General features: G+C 54.1%; 7 protein-coding genes and 1 non-coding gene across 8 annotated transcripts; 5 read left to right on the top strand and 3 right to left on the bottom strand.

Annotated features, from left to right (window-relative positions):
- Positions 1-52: 52 nt before the first annotated feature.
- MVES1_001040 (uncharacterized protein) lies at positions 53-1876 on the bottom strand (the record flags this gene model as incomplete). Its single annotated transcript, XM_056205893.1, has 1 exon — positions 53-1876. One exon carries the CDS (start codon positions 1874-1876, stop codon positions 53-55), a length of 1824 nt encoding a protein of 607 aa, XP_056061868.1.
- Positions 1877-2081: 205 nt separating this feature from the next.
- MVES1_001039 lies at positions 2082-2191 on the bottom strand. The gene has a single exon. It is a non-coding gene; the product is annotated as a tRNA-Leu (tRNA).
- A 977-nt stretch (positions 2192-3168) lies between these two features.
- Positions 3169-5046, top strand: MVES1_001038 (uncharacterized protein; the record flags this gene model as incomplete). The annotated part of the gene is made up of 1 exon (XM_056205892.1): positions 3169-5046. One exon carries the CDS (start codon positions 3169-3171, stop codon positions 5044-5046), a length of 1878 nt encoding a protein of 625 aa, XP_056061867.1.
- A 379-nt stretch (positions 5047-5425) lies between these two features.
- Positions 5426-8383, top strand: MVES1_001037 (uncharacterized protein; the record flags this gene model as incomplete). The annotated part of the gene is made up of 1 exon (XM_056205891.1): positions 5426-8383. One exon carries the CDS (start codon positions 5426-5428, stop codon positions 8381-8383), a length of 2958 nt encoding a protein of 985 aa, XP_056061866.1.
- A 74-nt stretch (positions 8384-8457) lies between these two features.
- On the top strand, positions 8458-8865 carry MVES1_001036 (uncharacterized protein; the record flags this gene model as incomplete). The annotated part of the gene is made up of 2 exons (XM_056205890.1): positions 8458-8562; positions 8590-8865. 2 exons carry the CDS (start codon positions 8458-8460, stop codon positions 8863-8865), a joined length of 381 nt encoding a protein of 126 aa, XP_056061865.1.
- Positions 8866-8974: 109 nt separating this feature from the next.
- MVES1_001035 (uncharacterized protein) lies at positions 8975-9878 on the top strand (the record flags this gene model as incomplete). Its single annotated transcript, XM_056205889.1, has 2 exons — positions 8975-9118; positions 9147-9878. 2 exons carry the CDS (start codon positions 8975-8977, stop codon positions 9876-9878), a joined length of 876 nt encoding a protein of 291 aa, XP_056061864.1.
- A 15-nt stretch (positions 9879-9893) lies between these two features.
- On the bottom strand, positions 9894-11063 carry ENV7 (non-specific serine/threonine protein kinase; the record flags this gene model as incomplete). The annotated part of the gene is made up of 1 exon (XM_056205888.1): positions 9894-11063. One exon carries the CDS (start codon positions 11061-11063, stop codon positions 9894-9896), a length of 1170 nt encoding a protein of 389 aa, XP_056061863.1.
- A 71-nt stretch (positions 11064-11134) lies between these two features.
- On the top strand, positions 11135-12356 carry SPP1 (COMPASS (complex proteins associated with Set1p) component; the record flags this gene model as incomplete). The annotated part of the gene is made up of 3 exons (XM_056205887.1): positions 11135-11262; positions 11428-11437; positions 11580-12356. 3 exons carry the CDS (start codon positions 11135-11137, stop codon positions 12354-12356), a joined length of 915 nt encoding a protein of 304 aa, XP_056061862.1.
- Between the last annotated feature and the right edge of the window lie 250 nt (positions 12357-12606).

Below are 12606 nucleotides of genomic sequence, written 5' to 3'. Positions count from 1 at the left end.
CTTTTTGTATGCGGACTATAGGGTATTGTTAGACCGGCAGTGTGGTTACCAATTAAAGTGCGGAACGTGCAGAAGTCTCGACGCGCAGCGTGAGAATGAGGAGACCACAGAATAGAAACAGAGCACCCGAAACATATATAGGGGCAGCTGGGTCGTTCGTCGAATATGTCTTGATGATGGGAGCAATTAGACCAAAAATGCGATTCAAGCTTGAACCAATACCATCGGCACTACCACGAACGGGCGCAGGAAATGATTCGGGCGTGTAGCAGTAGAGCACACCGTACATGATATTTTGCGTGAAAGCAATGACACAGCTGAATGCAAGCGATGAAGTATCTGTGTCCGCAGTGGTAAATGCAAAGAGGAAAACGCCAGTCAAGAGAGTACCAATCGACATCGCACCACGGCGTCCACTCCGGGGGAGCTCCACAAGCGCTGTGGCAACAATACTGCCCGGGATACCACAAGCAGAAATAATCGTATAGTTTCGGTAGGTCTTTGACGTACCAGCACTGTAGAGACCCGACCCAAGATAGAGAATAATAAATGAGTTAAACAGCGGATATGCGAGTCCAATAAAAGCCCAAAGAATCCAGATGACTGTAGTGGTATAGCCCATAGCAAAAGTGGAATACAATGCTTTGATGTTGGCGCCCGTCTCTCGGAATGAGACGCTGCGCGCATTTTTTATTATATCGTGTTTCAGCCTCATCAGCTTGCCCTCAAAGCGCTCTGGTTTCTCTTGTTGCTCTTGTTGAACTGGTTCAGTCTCCTCATCATCCATGTCAACATCCTGGCCTGCAGCAGAACGCAAAATGTTTACCGAAAGCATGTCTTCGGGAAGCGGTTTGCCGCACATTGCAGCAAACTTCTTCATAGCCGCTACGGCTTCCGCATCCCGCCCTTTTGAAAGAAGGAACTTGGGGCTTTCTGGAATTTTAAAAACAAGGAAGCGCAAGAAGAAGCATGCCAGGGTAAATGCGCCAATTGTGAAATTAAGATAACGCCAACCATTATTTTGCCGCCAACCGCGAGAATTGGTGGGATAGCAGTAGTTTTCAGGCAGAGGTGCACCGGGTGCGACAATCTCATATGCATTGTCGCACTTGTAATTAGCAATGAAAGCCCATCCAATGAGCGAAGTCATCAGTTGGCCCAGCGACCAAAAGACGGAAAGAAACGCCAAAAGATATTGCCGATTGCCGGGGATAAACTCGAGGAAAAGCATGCCGTCGACAGGGAGGCTACCACCAAGACCAAAGCCAAGGGCAGCCAAAAGGCCGCCCAAAGCCGGGAAGGTCGTAGCGCCGCCCGACGCCAAGCCAAACACGCCAGCAATAAAAAGAGTTGCGTTGAAGGAGACACGACGTCCCACAATATCAGCTGCAATACCCCAGAAAGCTGCACCCACAACTAGGCCTGCAAAAAGCGCAATCGTCATCATCTCAGGGTGGTACGTCTTTGCATTAGGGCCGCTAGGGTCTGGATCGCCTAGTTGAACTAAGAATTCATTTTGGACTTGCGGTAAAATAACGGCTACCAATTGCAACCACGCATTATCAATAAGCCATCCAACACCCGAGACGCAAAGAAGTCCCCACTGCCACCAAGTCATGCCAACATGCTCGTTCATAATTTTGTTCAGGATATATACTTTGCGTTGGTAAACTTCATCAACCACAGTCGCTTCAATGTGGCGAGAGATGTCTTTCATCTCCCTATCGGAGAAAAATTTCTTGCTGCCTTCCGTGTCCTTTGTGTCCCCTTCATATTGGACATGTTCTGTATGCGTAGAAAGAGCAGGCTCAAGGACAGAGGTGGAGTCCTGCTCGGGCGCATTAGAGCGCGTCCTTCTTATTGCACTGAAAACCATAAACTGGATAATTTGGGGGAGAAGGAAAAGCACAACGATTGCAACACGTCTGCGTTAATATTAAGTAGCTGGTCTCGGAAGAAGAATGCACGTAATCATTCCGGCGCGTTTTAAACGGAGATAATAAGGGTCAATTATTAATTTGCAAAAATGACCAGTGTCTGCGTGAATGACAAGCACCGCTAATAAAGAGGCACAAAAAGTTTGACAAGAGTGGGATTCGAACCCACGCCTCAGGGAGACTGCGAATTTATTTTGTTTAGGTATCTCAAAAGAGCCTGAACACAGCGCCTTAGACCACTCGGCCATCTTGCCGTCACATTGGAAAAATTATGTTGTAGGAGGACTTTTATAGTATTGTGGGAAACTGTCTTTGTTTTGCATAGTCAGTAAGATGGTATGGCAAGTTTCATGTTTAGTACGGGGTATCTATTATAGGATAAAACACCTTCTATACACCGCGTCTCCCAATGGTATCTTGTGAGCCGGTAGGGAGGTGAAAAGCAGTAGCGGCGCCTGTGGAGTTTATGAAGGCGTGCCGACAGACACCGGAATAAAGCTCTCCGTCAAACACAGGCGCATGCATTGATGTTCTTCCCAATTGCGTCATGCAAATAAATCCTTGTCCAGATGCAACAGAGGGCTCTGTTTCAGGATACATAAAAAGCGAGGATGTTTGCGATAAGCCGGCCTCTTGCGTCTCCCATTCATGGTGGTGTAGCCTTGGTTGAGGGCTAGGGGTGGTTTGAATACTTTCGTTAAACCCGTCCTGCATAAAAGCATTTCTTTTTTTGATTAAAGATAGGCGCACGTCATGCCCGGGGGATACTGAATTGCACGAAGGATGCGGACCAGCTGCGCGTCTCTGAGATCTCGGTGTAAGAACTGGTTTTGCACGAGAAGGACGGAGTTGCGGATGCCGTTTCTGAACAACAGTCATTCCATAACTGTAACGCTCACTATCTTTCGTATTTTGTATCAATTCGCCGACATGTGTTATAAGGGGTCTCGGCAGCAGAGGTGTATATTTTGAGCGAGGCCCGTAAACTGCACAGGATGTTGGCGCTGCATTGGCGCTGCGTTCGTCAAATGGTGCGTTTCCATTCAATACGCGCAATGGAGATCGGTGTGAAGCGTCGCTGTGCCTGCACAACGGAGTTCCATACGTTTGCGGCATAGCCCGCTCGACATGTAAGCGTCGTTGTAGAGCAACACTTGTTTATTTCGTGTGGGGAGTGAATGTAGAAAAGTGGAGGGGCCCGTTGCATTTTTGTAACACTCGCTTCTACCTAATGGTACCCTTGGATGCATTACTGTCTCAATTTTGCCCGCCTCTAGACCCAAGTCTTGTTTTGGCAATTGCTCGAGAGTCAGGGAGGTCTTATTCTGATACAGTTGAGATACTTGGTGCGTTAGCTGAGGCCGCGCAGCCGGAAGAGTCAGCGGAGGAAAACGTGGTAGATGCACTCGTCCAGGACTGGGCATCGACACCATCAAAAGTTTGTCCCACAAAGACGCAGGGCACCGAACAGACTGATACTTTGCTAAATAACCCGGTACTTTTATTTTTACAGCAGTCGTTCCCCGGGAAGGATATTTCTTCGTTACAAACTGCGCTGCGTAATGCAGACGACGATGTAGACGTGGCGGTCGATACTTTGTTCGCTCACGATATACTTGAACAAGGGGAGCGCAGTGTAGAAGAATCGAAATCTTCACGCGGGGCAGGGCTAGACCTGGAAGTGCTGTCGCATGGCCTACAAGCGAAACGCAAAAACATACCAAAGAAACATGCCGCGCCGAGTAAGAAAGGCGATGCAGTCACGGTAAGCATGACTGATCATCGCAGCGCGCATCATATCTACTATGACACTCGCATGCGCCCAAAAGCACCCACTACTTTGTGCCCCGATCCTATTGATCACACGGCGAGTGAAGCGCTCACCGATGAACAACTGGCCCGCCATCTCCAGGAGGTAGAGCGCAAGGCGGTAACAAGGCATGACATACCCGTGAGTGAGCAGCAATGGCTGCTTTCCTCCTCAACTCTTACGCAACTAGCGATACTGCTTGACATACCGCAACCTAAAGTGCAAGGCATATTTAATCATGCCTCGTTTAACTTGCACGTCACGCTGGCGCGTTGCGTTGCACTGGCTGCGGCACGGCCAGAAGCACAAGCCGCTGCAAACACGGGAGATTTTGACGCTATCGTTTCTGCACTTGCGAACATCACCCACAAGAATCAAAGCGACATTCGACAACTTCTCATCGCGACCAAAGGCCAGCAAGACGCGGTCTTGGATATTGTACAACTGCAAGACATTGTTGCCGCAAGCGCAGACGGGTTGCACAATAGACCCGACGTGCTTGATCCAAGCGGCCGTCTTTTAGACAACACTGGCTCCAAAACTATTTATACCCCTACTGTTACTGCGAAGCGCAACAATTCCAAGTCGGCAGCGGCAGTTTGGCTGGAACCAAACGCGCGAGGCTATGCTGCACGCGCTGCGCAGCCCACGACGCCTTTGCCTATGGCCACACCTGCTGCTGCACTACGCAAAGGACAATCCGCAGTTGTTCTTCCTGCATCTGCGCAAGTGACAAATTTGGATGATGTGGCAGAAGGACTGGATCTTGAAATCTATTCTGCGGAAGAGTGTCAAGCCCGTGTCGACGAGTTCCGTGCGAAACGTGATATGGCGCTTCGACAAGCCGGTGTTGCCGCACGTCAAAGTCGCGTGGCGAACTTGGGTGGAGCAACGTCGGTGTACGCAGAAGAGGCGCGCAAATATGGTGCCCAGGCGCGTCGTTGGCAACTTCGCGGAGCTTCTGCTCTGGTGCACGAGCGCAAAAGTGGTAATAATACTATTTCGTATGTGCCTACAAACGGAAAACAAGTTTCAGAGAGCATCGATCTACATGGTTTGAGCGTGCACGAGGCGCTGACTGTAATGCAACAGCACGTACACCGCTGGGAAACACGCAAACGTGATCCGGACCAGCCAGGTCGCGTCGCATTCGAGGTGGTTACTGGCCGTGGATCACATAGCAAGCATTACACCTCGGTGCTCCGACCTGCAGTGATACGTTTATTAACACAGCTAGGTTGGTCAGTGGACCATACGTCCAACCCAGGCGTGCTGTATGTAGAACCGCCTAAAGTTTAAGTTTTGTACCCACATCAGCAGCGTTTCCGTGTGGAGGTCGCGTCGCGATAGGGTTGATGTACGTTCCACAAGGCCTGAATCGGGCTTGCAGGGTCCATCTACCACACACATCGGGCCTCGTGCAGGGCGAGTTGTGCGCCCTCGTGAATCTTTTACCAGTAAACCACAGCGACGCTCGCGGCATTTGGAGAAAGTGGCGTGGTGTACCTACTTATACATACCTAGGAACTAACAAGGGAACGTGAAAAAAGACCGTCGGACGTGCGCTACTTATTGCGTACATCGATCCGAGGAAATTGATGTTTGTTAGCCGTAAAGGCGCTTTGTCTGTCCATCTTTTGTAACGTGCAGTGCGTTACACGTACTGTGCACTTGCGCGATGGCCGAGCATCAAATCACTGAGTCCGATCTGCGAAGAGAGGTTGAAGCGTTACGCACGCGCCGCCGACTTTCTGCGAATCGCGCAGTGATGGACCCTGACTTGCCAGACTTGCATACAGGAGGGCTACGTGGAAACAGTCCTTCGTTGGGGTCAGGGTCCAACACCTTTCCATCAAACGACCAGGCTTCTTGCTCAGAACATTTAGCAAATTTGTCTTTTGAACATACTGCACATCTCGCTGGCTCCCAGCCTTTGTTCGGCTCTATTGACCGGGACCGCATTCTGGCGCGCCGGCAAGCCAGTGCTGGCGGAACCGCGCGCTCGCAGACAGGTCCTGAGTCCTCTTTCCCCCCCATGGAACAACATCACGCCGGCGGCTCTACGCGTGTGTTGGGACGAACGCCATTGCCGCCGACGCCTCCAGGGCCGAATGGCACCGACAATTTGTTTTGGATCCCTGCTTCTGCGCATCCAGAAATTTCCCCTGAAAATTTCCGTTCATTTCTAAAGACGCAAGCAGAGCGGAATGTAAACCAGCATGCACAGGAACAGGCAGTGAATATGCAGCGATCACCTCCCAATTCTCCGCCCATGCCAAAGACCTCCCCGACGATGCTTGATGCGGAATCGAATGCCAAAGCAACTACCGATTGGCTCATTGGAAAGTCTACATCGCTAGCGCGGCGCTCCAGCTCGTTGCGGCGTCAGTATAATGGTTTTGACGAGGCGCCAGCAAGAGAACGTGTGCCGGAAGACCGTGGACAGCGGCGCGGAAGTCTCTTGGCCGTTTCAGACGCTCCTCTCGTGCCGGCGGCTCACCAAGACTTACTGCCTGAGTATCATTTGGTTCGGGAGCTGCAGCATCGGGAGCAGCCTGCGAAATGCAAGCCGGGATCTGACATGACGGACACGACAGAAGAGGACAGAAGCTCAGCGACACACACGTCCAGAACATCGGACACATCCGATTCACAGCACATTGAACGCACAGCACATGTCCACCGCACGAAAGCTGTGCGTAATGCTGCAGATCAGCCATCTGTGCCACACTCACAGCATACCTCGCTGTTGGAGAGCAGTGGTCAAGCATCTGCAGGGTCCAGCTCAGACCACGATTCCAGTATATCACAGAACATCTCGGACATTTCCGAGGGCAATACACCCGGCGATACTTCGTTTGCCGAAAGCATTGCGGCTACTATCGAGGCGCTAGACCTTGACACGCCAAAAGCCGAGAAAGCGAGCGCGCCTGTGTCCTCTCTCCCGCCAAGCGGCTTTTCTACAGAGAAATCATGGGATGCAATGTTCAAGCCCGCACTACCGGATCCACAGACAAATGTACGGAAGCATGCGTATGCAAAGGATGCGCTCCCCGAGCTTCCGCCCAAGGATGTAGAAACGCGCGCTCGATCGCAGTCTCTCACAAGGCACCCACACCGCGTCCCTGTTCCTTGGCCGCCCCAGGACATGTCATTGCAGCAGATGAATATTGATACACGGCCTTTACCCACGCTAAGCACGCCTCCGGAACCGCCTGCGCGCTCCACGAAGCCTGAAATCAAGCCCATATCACCAGATGTGTCTGCACGTCGGTTGATGGACCCAGTTCCGCTGCCGCCTACACCGCCGCGCCGATCTACGTTACCAATGCCTATATCGACACCGCCGTCGACCAACCGCGAGAAGGAAAAGCGCAGCGGATTTGGACTTTCCTGGTTTGGGCTGAACAAGGAGGACGTCGGTTCAACCGAGCGCGAATTGCGCGAGCGGAGCAAACGGCGTGAACGAACAAAACGACGGGACAAGCAAGAGAAGCGCGAGCGCAAGAAGATCGATGAGGTTCCGCCGCCGCCGCCACTGCTTCCTCCCCCAGCGCCCAAGCGCAAAGAAAAAGACACATTTTTTGGTGGCTTGTTTGGCAAGCGCAAAAGCGACACTGACAAGTTGAAGCAGCGCGCTTGGACCTTGTTTGGTGGTAGTCAAGCGGCTGTGCCTCCGCCCAGTGAAAGCAATCCCTTGCGGTATCCCTTGCACGTCGAACGATCGCTGTACAGATTGAGTCATTTCAAGCTCGCGAATCCGCGACGAGCTTTGCAAGAGCAAGTCGTGATCAGCAATATGATGTTCTGGTACTTGGCTGTGATCAATGCGGGCCAAGGCAGGCCTTCGCCGCTTCCCACCTCGAATCACCCCAACATGCCTGTAGTCAGCGAATACGACGAGGCTTCGCGGCGTCTCTCGAACGGAACACCACCGAGCATTGTGCATTTTGGCGTGCTAACTCCTGGAAACGCACAACATAACACGCCGAGCACGTGTGAACCGTGGAAGAAACCGCTGAACCGCTTGCCTGTGGATACGCCAGATATGGAACAGGGCGCGTGGTCTCCGATGCCCACCTCTCTGGCCGCGGGTATGTCGCCTTGGGGCGAGTCTACGTCGCATGCACTTCCTATGCCTCCCTCGCCCGGCAACGCTTCTGCGCTCACACTGTCCATGCCGGGAACACCTAACACCCAAGACGACTATGACTTAGACGAATGTGTTTTGGACGACTACTATTCGAGTACTGCCAGTCCTTCGGGGCCGCCAGCCGAGACCATGGCCAAGGTTGGTGTACCTACATGGCCCTTACCTGAGCCCGTGCGGCCGCCGACGTCCGAGACAAAATCCAGTTCAAGTCCTTCTATATCGCAAAGCACTGCTCCTGGTGTGGATCATCTGCGCCAAGCTCTGTCGATGGGTGGAAATGGCTTTTTGAAACGCGCCTTTCCAAACGAGCATTCGGCCCCGAGCCATGCGAGCGGACCGCCGAAACTTTTGCCAAACCCCGGGCCCAATTTACTACGCCACATGATGACACAACCCCATTCAAGTGACGAACGAATAACGCGCCCCGTCCTTGCTCTGCCGTATGCTCCTACCACGCGCGATGGACGCTATGCGCCCAAGTAATGTTTCCTTAGAGTGCATATTTCCCAAACGTATTCCCATTTATTTGCGTCACGCTCTTCTTGTCCTGTCCGACGATGCCATCGACGATTATTACAGGCCTTGTGACCAAGGCGGGCCTTATGGCCAAGACGGTCACGATGACCGTGGAGAAAGTGAAGATGCATCCCAAACTACTCAAGGTAGGCTAGCGCGAGCGCTGACATCAGACGTATGTGCGGCACAAAAAGTACCTTGTCCACGATCCAGAGAATAAGCTATCGGTTGGGGAGCGTATTCGCGCGCAAGCGTGTCGGCCACTTTCTGCGCGGAAGCGCTTTGTTTTGCTCGAGTCGCTTGGGTTCAGGGGCGATGCGCAAGGCAGCCACAGTGCCGAAGCCGAGGAGCTCCGCCGGCTGAAGACGGAGGCTTCCATGCCTGCAGCCGAGCGCGAGCGCGCCCGCATTGAACAGCTCGTAAAGGCCGAAGCGCGTGCTCGCAAGTAGTGCGGCGCATGCGCCAGATACCCTGATCATAGCCCTTGTAGTGCTTCACATGACTAAACATACCGGCCTTACCGACGCGGCTACCCCGGCTACTTGTCCGTACCCCACGATGAGCGCGCCTGCAGCAGTACCCAACACCGACAATGCGCGCACCGCGGTGGATAAGTTGCTTGGTGTTTTCCGATACGTACCTGAGTCCAACCAGTTGGCCCACGTTGTACGCTTCCTCAGCACATGGGCTGGCACAGACAAGGTACGTTGCACGCCGTTTCTAATCCTAGTTCCTGATGGTCACTCAGTACAGCTCCAAAATGCTTGTAGGCATACTGCTCTTTCTGCATGGAATGCGCAAGCGCTTTAACATGACGACGAGCAAGACGGCAAGCGGCGCAGATAAGCTGACGCGCCTTGCTGGCGTCGTTGGCGATGCGCGCATTCTCTTCCGTATCTGGAGCGTGCTTCCCATGATCCAATGGCTTTGCAGCATCGAGCGCAAGGCGCCGCAAAACAAGCTGTTGCTCAACATCGAGCGCCTACAAGGCCTGTCCATGATACTCTACTGTCCCCTAGAGGCCGTTGCATACCTTGCCATGCACAACATTCTCGACATTTCCCCAGCCACGCAAGGCAAAATCTGGGGCCACTGCATGAAATTTTGGCTTCTGTACGTCTTCCTCCAATTTGCGCACATCTTTGAGGACCACCGCCTGCTCCGGAAGCGCGCCAAGGCACTTGAGCGCAGTCGCGGCCATCCGCTCCCGGCGCCCAAGTCGACCGCTATCGACTCCGCTGTGCCGCACACTAAGGAGCAGCAAGAAACGCGCCGCATGTGGAGCGAGATTCAAAAGACCAAGGTGTCAATTGTCACACAGCTTTGGGTATACCTGGGCTACCTGCCGCCCACTATCCATTGGGCTTCGCCTAACGGCCTGATGCCCGAGTCCTGGGTCGGCTTCTTTGGTACCATTGCCGGCGGAGCGGGCCTGCTTGGCCCGTGGAGGGCCACTGCGTAGCCTGGTTATGTAGTACTACAGCGTATTTAGTGCATTTGTGGTCATTGCAATCACCTCCTCGATCGATGGCCGCGCGGCTGGATCAGTCGTGAGACATCGCTGGATGATGGCGCGCGTTGCCGCAGAATAGGGGTCCTGCTCCGGAAATTTGTACGCGCCATTCGTCACGGCCAGCGCAAGCGAGCCGCCTTCGGTAGACGGCGTCTCGAATGGCGAGTGCAGGTAGGCCATGGCGTACAAGGTGCATCCAAGCGCCCAGATATCCACCTTCTCGTCGAGCACCGTATCCGTTTTCACATCGAAAAGTTCCGGCGCACGGTACGGCATGCTCGAGCGCTCTGCGGCAAGGTCCTGGTGCGCGATGGCCTCTTTGCGCGAGCGAATCGCGACGCGCGCGCGAATCGTACTGCCAAAGTCCATTAACACACCCGTGCGCCCGTGATCGCCAAGCATGATATTCGCAGGCTTGATATCGCGGTGTGCATATGGCTCGATGTGCGCGTCTGCGCGCGTTTGCTGCATTGTGGCCATCGGTGTCGCGGGGAAATACGACAATTCCGAGACGGCATCAAACAGGAGCGACGCACCGTCACTTTTCGCTGCATCCATCTCGACAGCAGGAAGTGCGTATGTATGCATAGCATGCACCGCAAGGCACGCGTCGCAAAAAACTTGCAGCATCCAACGCTCTTCGAAGCGCGTACCCCGAATCACATGGGCGGAGATCGCATCTTGCACATTTCCGTGCTCGTAGTAGGGCAGCACAATGTACACTATGCGCTCAACGCTCCCTTGCTCCTCGTCGTGCACAGGCACATTTCCGCGCAGCGATGTCGACGCGCCTTGCGTATCCGCAAGCACAGCAGAATCGCACAGTCGAATTACATTGGGGTTGCGGAAGCGAGTCATGGCATCCACCTCGGCAAGCGCCTCACGCACAGACTCTGCACCGTGCTGGCACCGGATCTTTTTCAGGGCAAACTCCTGGCCAGTTTGGGTGTCGCGAACAAGGTACACCATACTAAATCCTCCTTCACCTAAAAGCCGCACAATCTCGTAGCTAATCCCATTCACCTTTACCTTAGATCCGCTCGCGCCACACTGCATCCATGCAATCACGGCGTACACGAGGTCCTGCGCATAGTCCGCGACGCGTCGTACACAGCCTAACGCATCCGCGTTCATTTTGGTGACAGTGTGTGGAGGTGCAGGGAAAACGTGGAGGAAGACTGACACGCGGTGCTTTGCGCGACGTCATGGATGCGCCGGCGCTGAAGCGCAAGGACGAACGCGGCGACACCTGGCCGCATTTATCCCCGGATGCAAAAAGGCACATTTCTTTGTTGAAGGACGACAATCCTGCACCGGATTCAGCCGCGCAGCGGTACTGTATATGTGAAACAGAGTTTGGTATGTCCACTGCGCGCTTACGACAGAGGATGAACGCGTGATGATTGCGTGCGATACGTGCGACGAGTGGTACCATGCAGCATGCTTGCATCTGGGCGACGATGCGGTGACTCTAATCGACCAATTTATATGCCCGAAGTGTGAGCAAGGTACGTAGCACGCACACTCACGCTAGGTTCGCTGCAGCGCACGACATACAGGGTGCGATGTGCTCGCGAGGGATGCGCAAATCCTGCACGGCTGCCAGTCTCACGCTACTGCTCGGATCTGTGTGGCATAAACACGGTCAAGGCACGCGCAGAAAAGATTCACACGACACGGAAGCCAACGGGCCGTGCACACTTGCTCAACGACGCCGTTCGGCGCGCAGATCCGCGGCAGGGGATTACCGTGTGGGCATACACGGTGCAACAGGACGTGCCGGGCACGTCCTGCACTGCATGGTACGAGCGTGTGTGCAGTACCATGGGTCCAGCGCCCACGCCCGCGCCTGGCACGAGCATGCGCCAGTATGCGAAAGAGCATGCAACTTCGCTATCCACCGCAACAGAATGTGCACACATTGAGCACGAGCTCTCTGTACTCTTGCAGCAGACGACGGCAGTCACGGCGGCAATAGATTTGCTTGCTGCGCGCACAAAATTGGTGCAGCTAGCCGAAGATCGGCTGTCTGTACTCCCTCCTGTTGGCGCCCATGCGCCGCAGGACGGCAAAAACCCACGTTGTGGGTTTGACGCACGGATTTGCTGGGACGATGAGCCGTTTAGTGCATGGTCCGCGTCGGAGCATGCACGCGCGATGCTTCAGGAACGTGTGCCGCTCGATGGGACACTGGTCTTGCCTGTTGACGAGCCACCGTCGGAAGCACTGCCCACTACCGGCCCCGCCGTTGTGTGCGGCGAAGCCAAACGCCGTTGCAAGCGGCACACCGACTGGTCCATCACGCGCGGCGCCGACCTGGAAATGGCGCGCGACATGCAGACGCACTACTTATCGGCGCTCGCCGAACGCGAGCAGGAGCTGAGAATTGCATTACAGTCGTTTACAGCGCATCGCATAGCTACATAGTCACGCGCACAGCGCCTCCAGCAAGTGCAGCGGCACCAATTGCCGCAAGAAATGCCCCCCATTTCGGCTGTGTTCGCTTGGCCGCATGAAACGTACCTATCCGATACGCTTCGTGCAGCGCAGCGATGCCCACACAAGCCATGGCTGCACCGCCAGTTAAACGGCATGCTAAACACGGCCCCTGAGTGGGCTCAGCAAGAGAGCGAATAAAGTACTGAAGTTAGACAAGGAAACGACCAAGCTGGGCCTC

Source organism: Malassezia vespertilionis, chromosome 2, assembly GCF_029542925.1.
Source record: "Malassezia vespertilionis chromosome 2, complete sequence".
Classification (NCBI taxonomy): Eukaryota; Fungi; Basidiomycota; class Malasseziomycetes; order Malasseziales; family Malasseziaceae; genus Malassezia; species Malassezia vespertilionis.
Note: the sequence above shows the minus strand (reverse complement) of the source record. Positions and strands in the feature narration are given on the sequence as shown.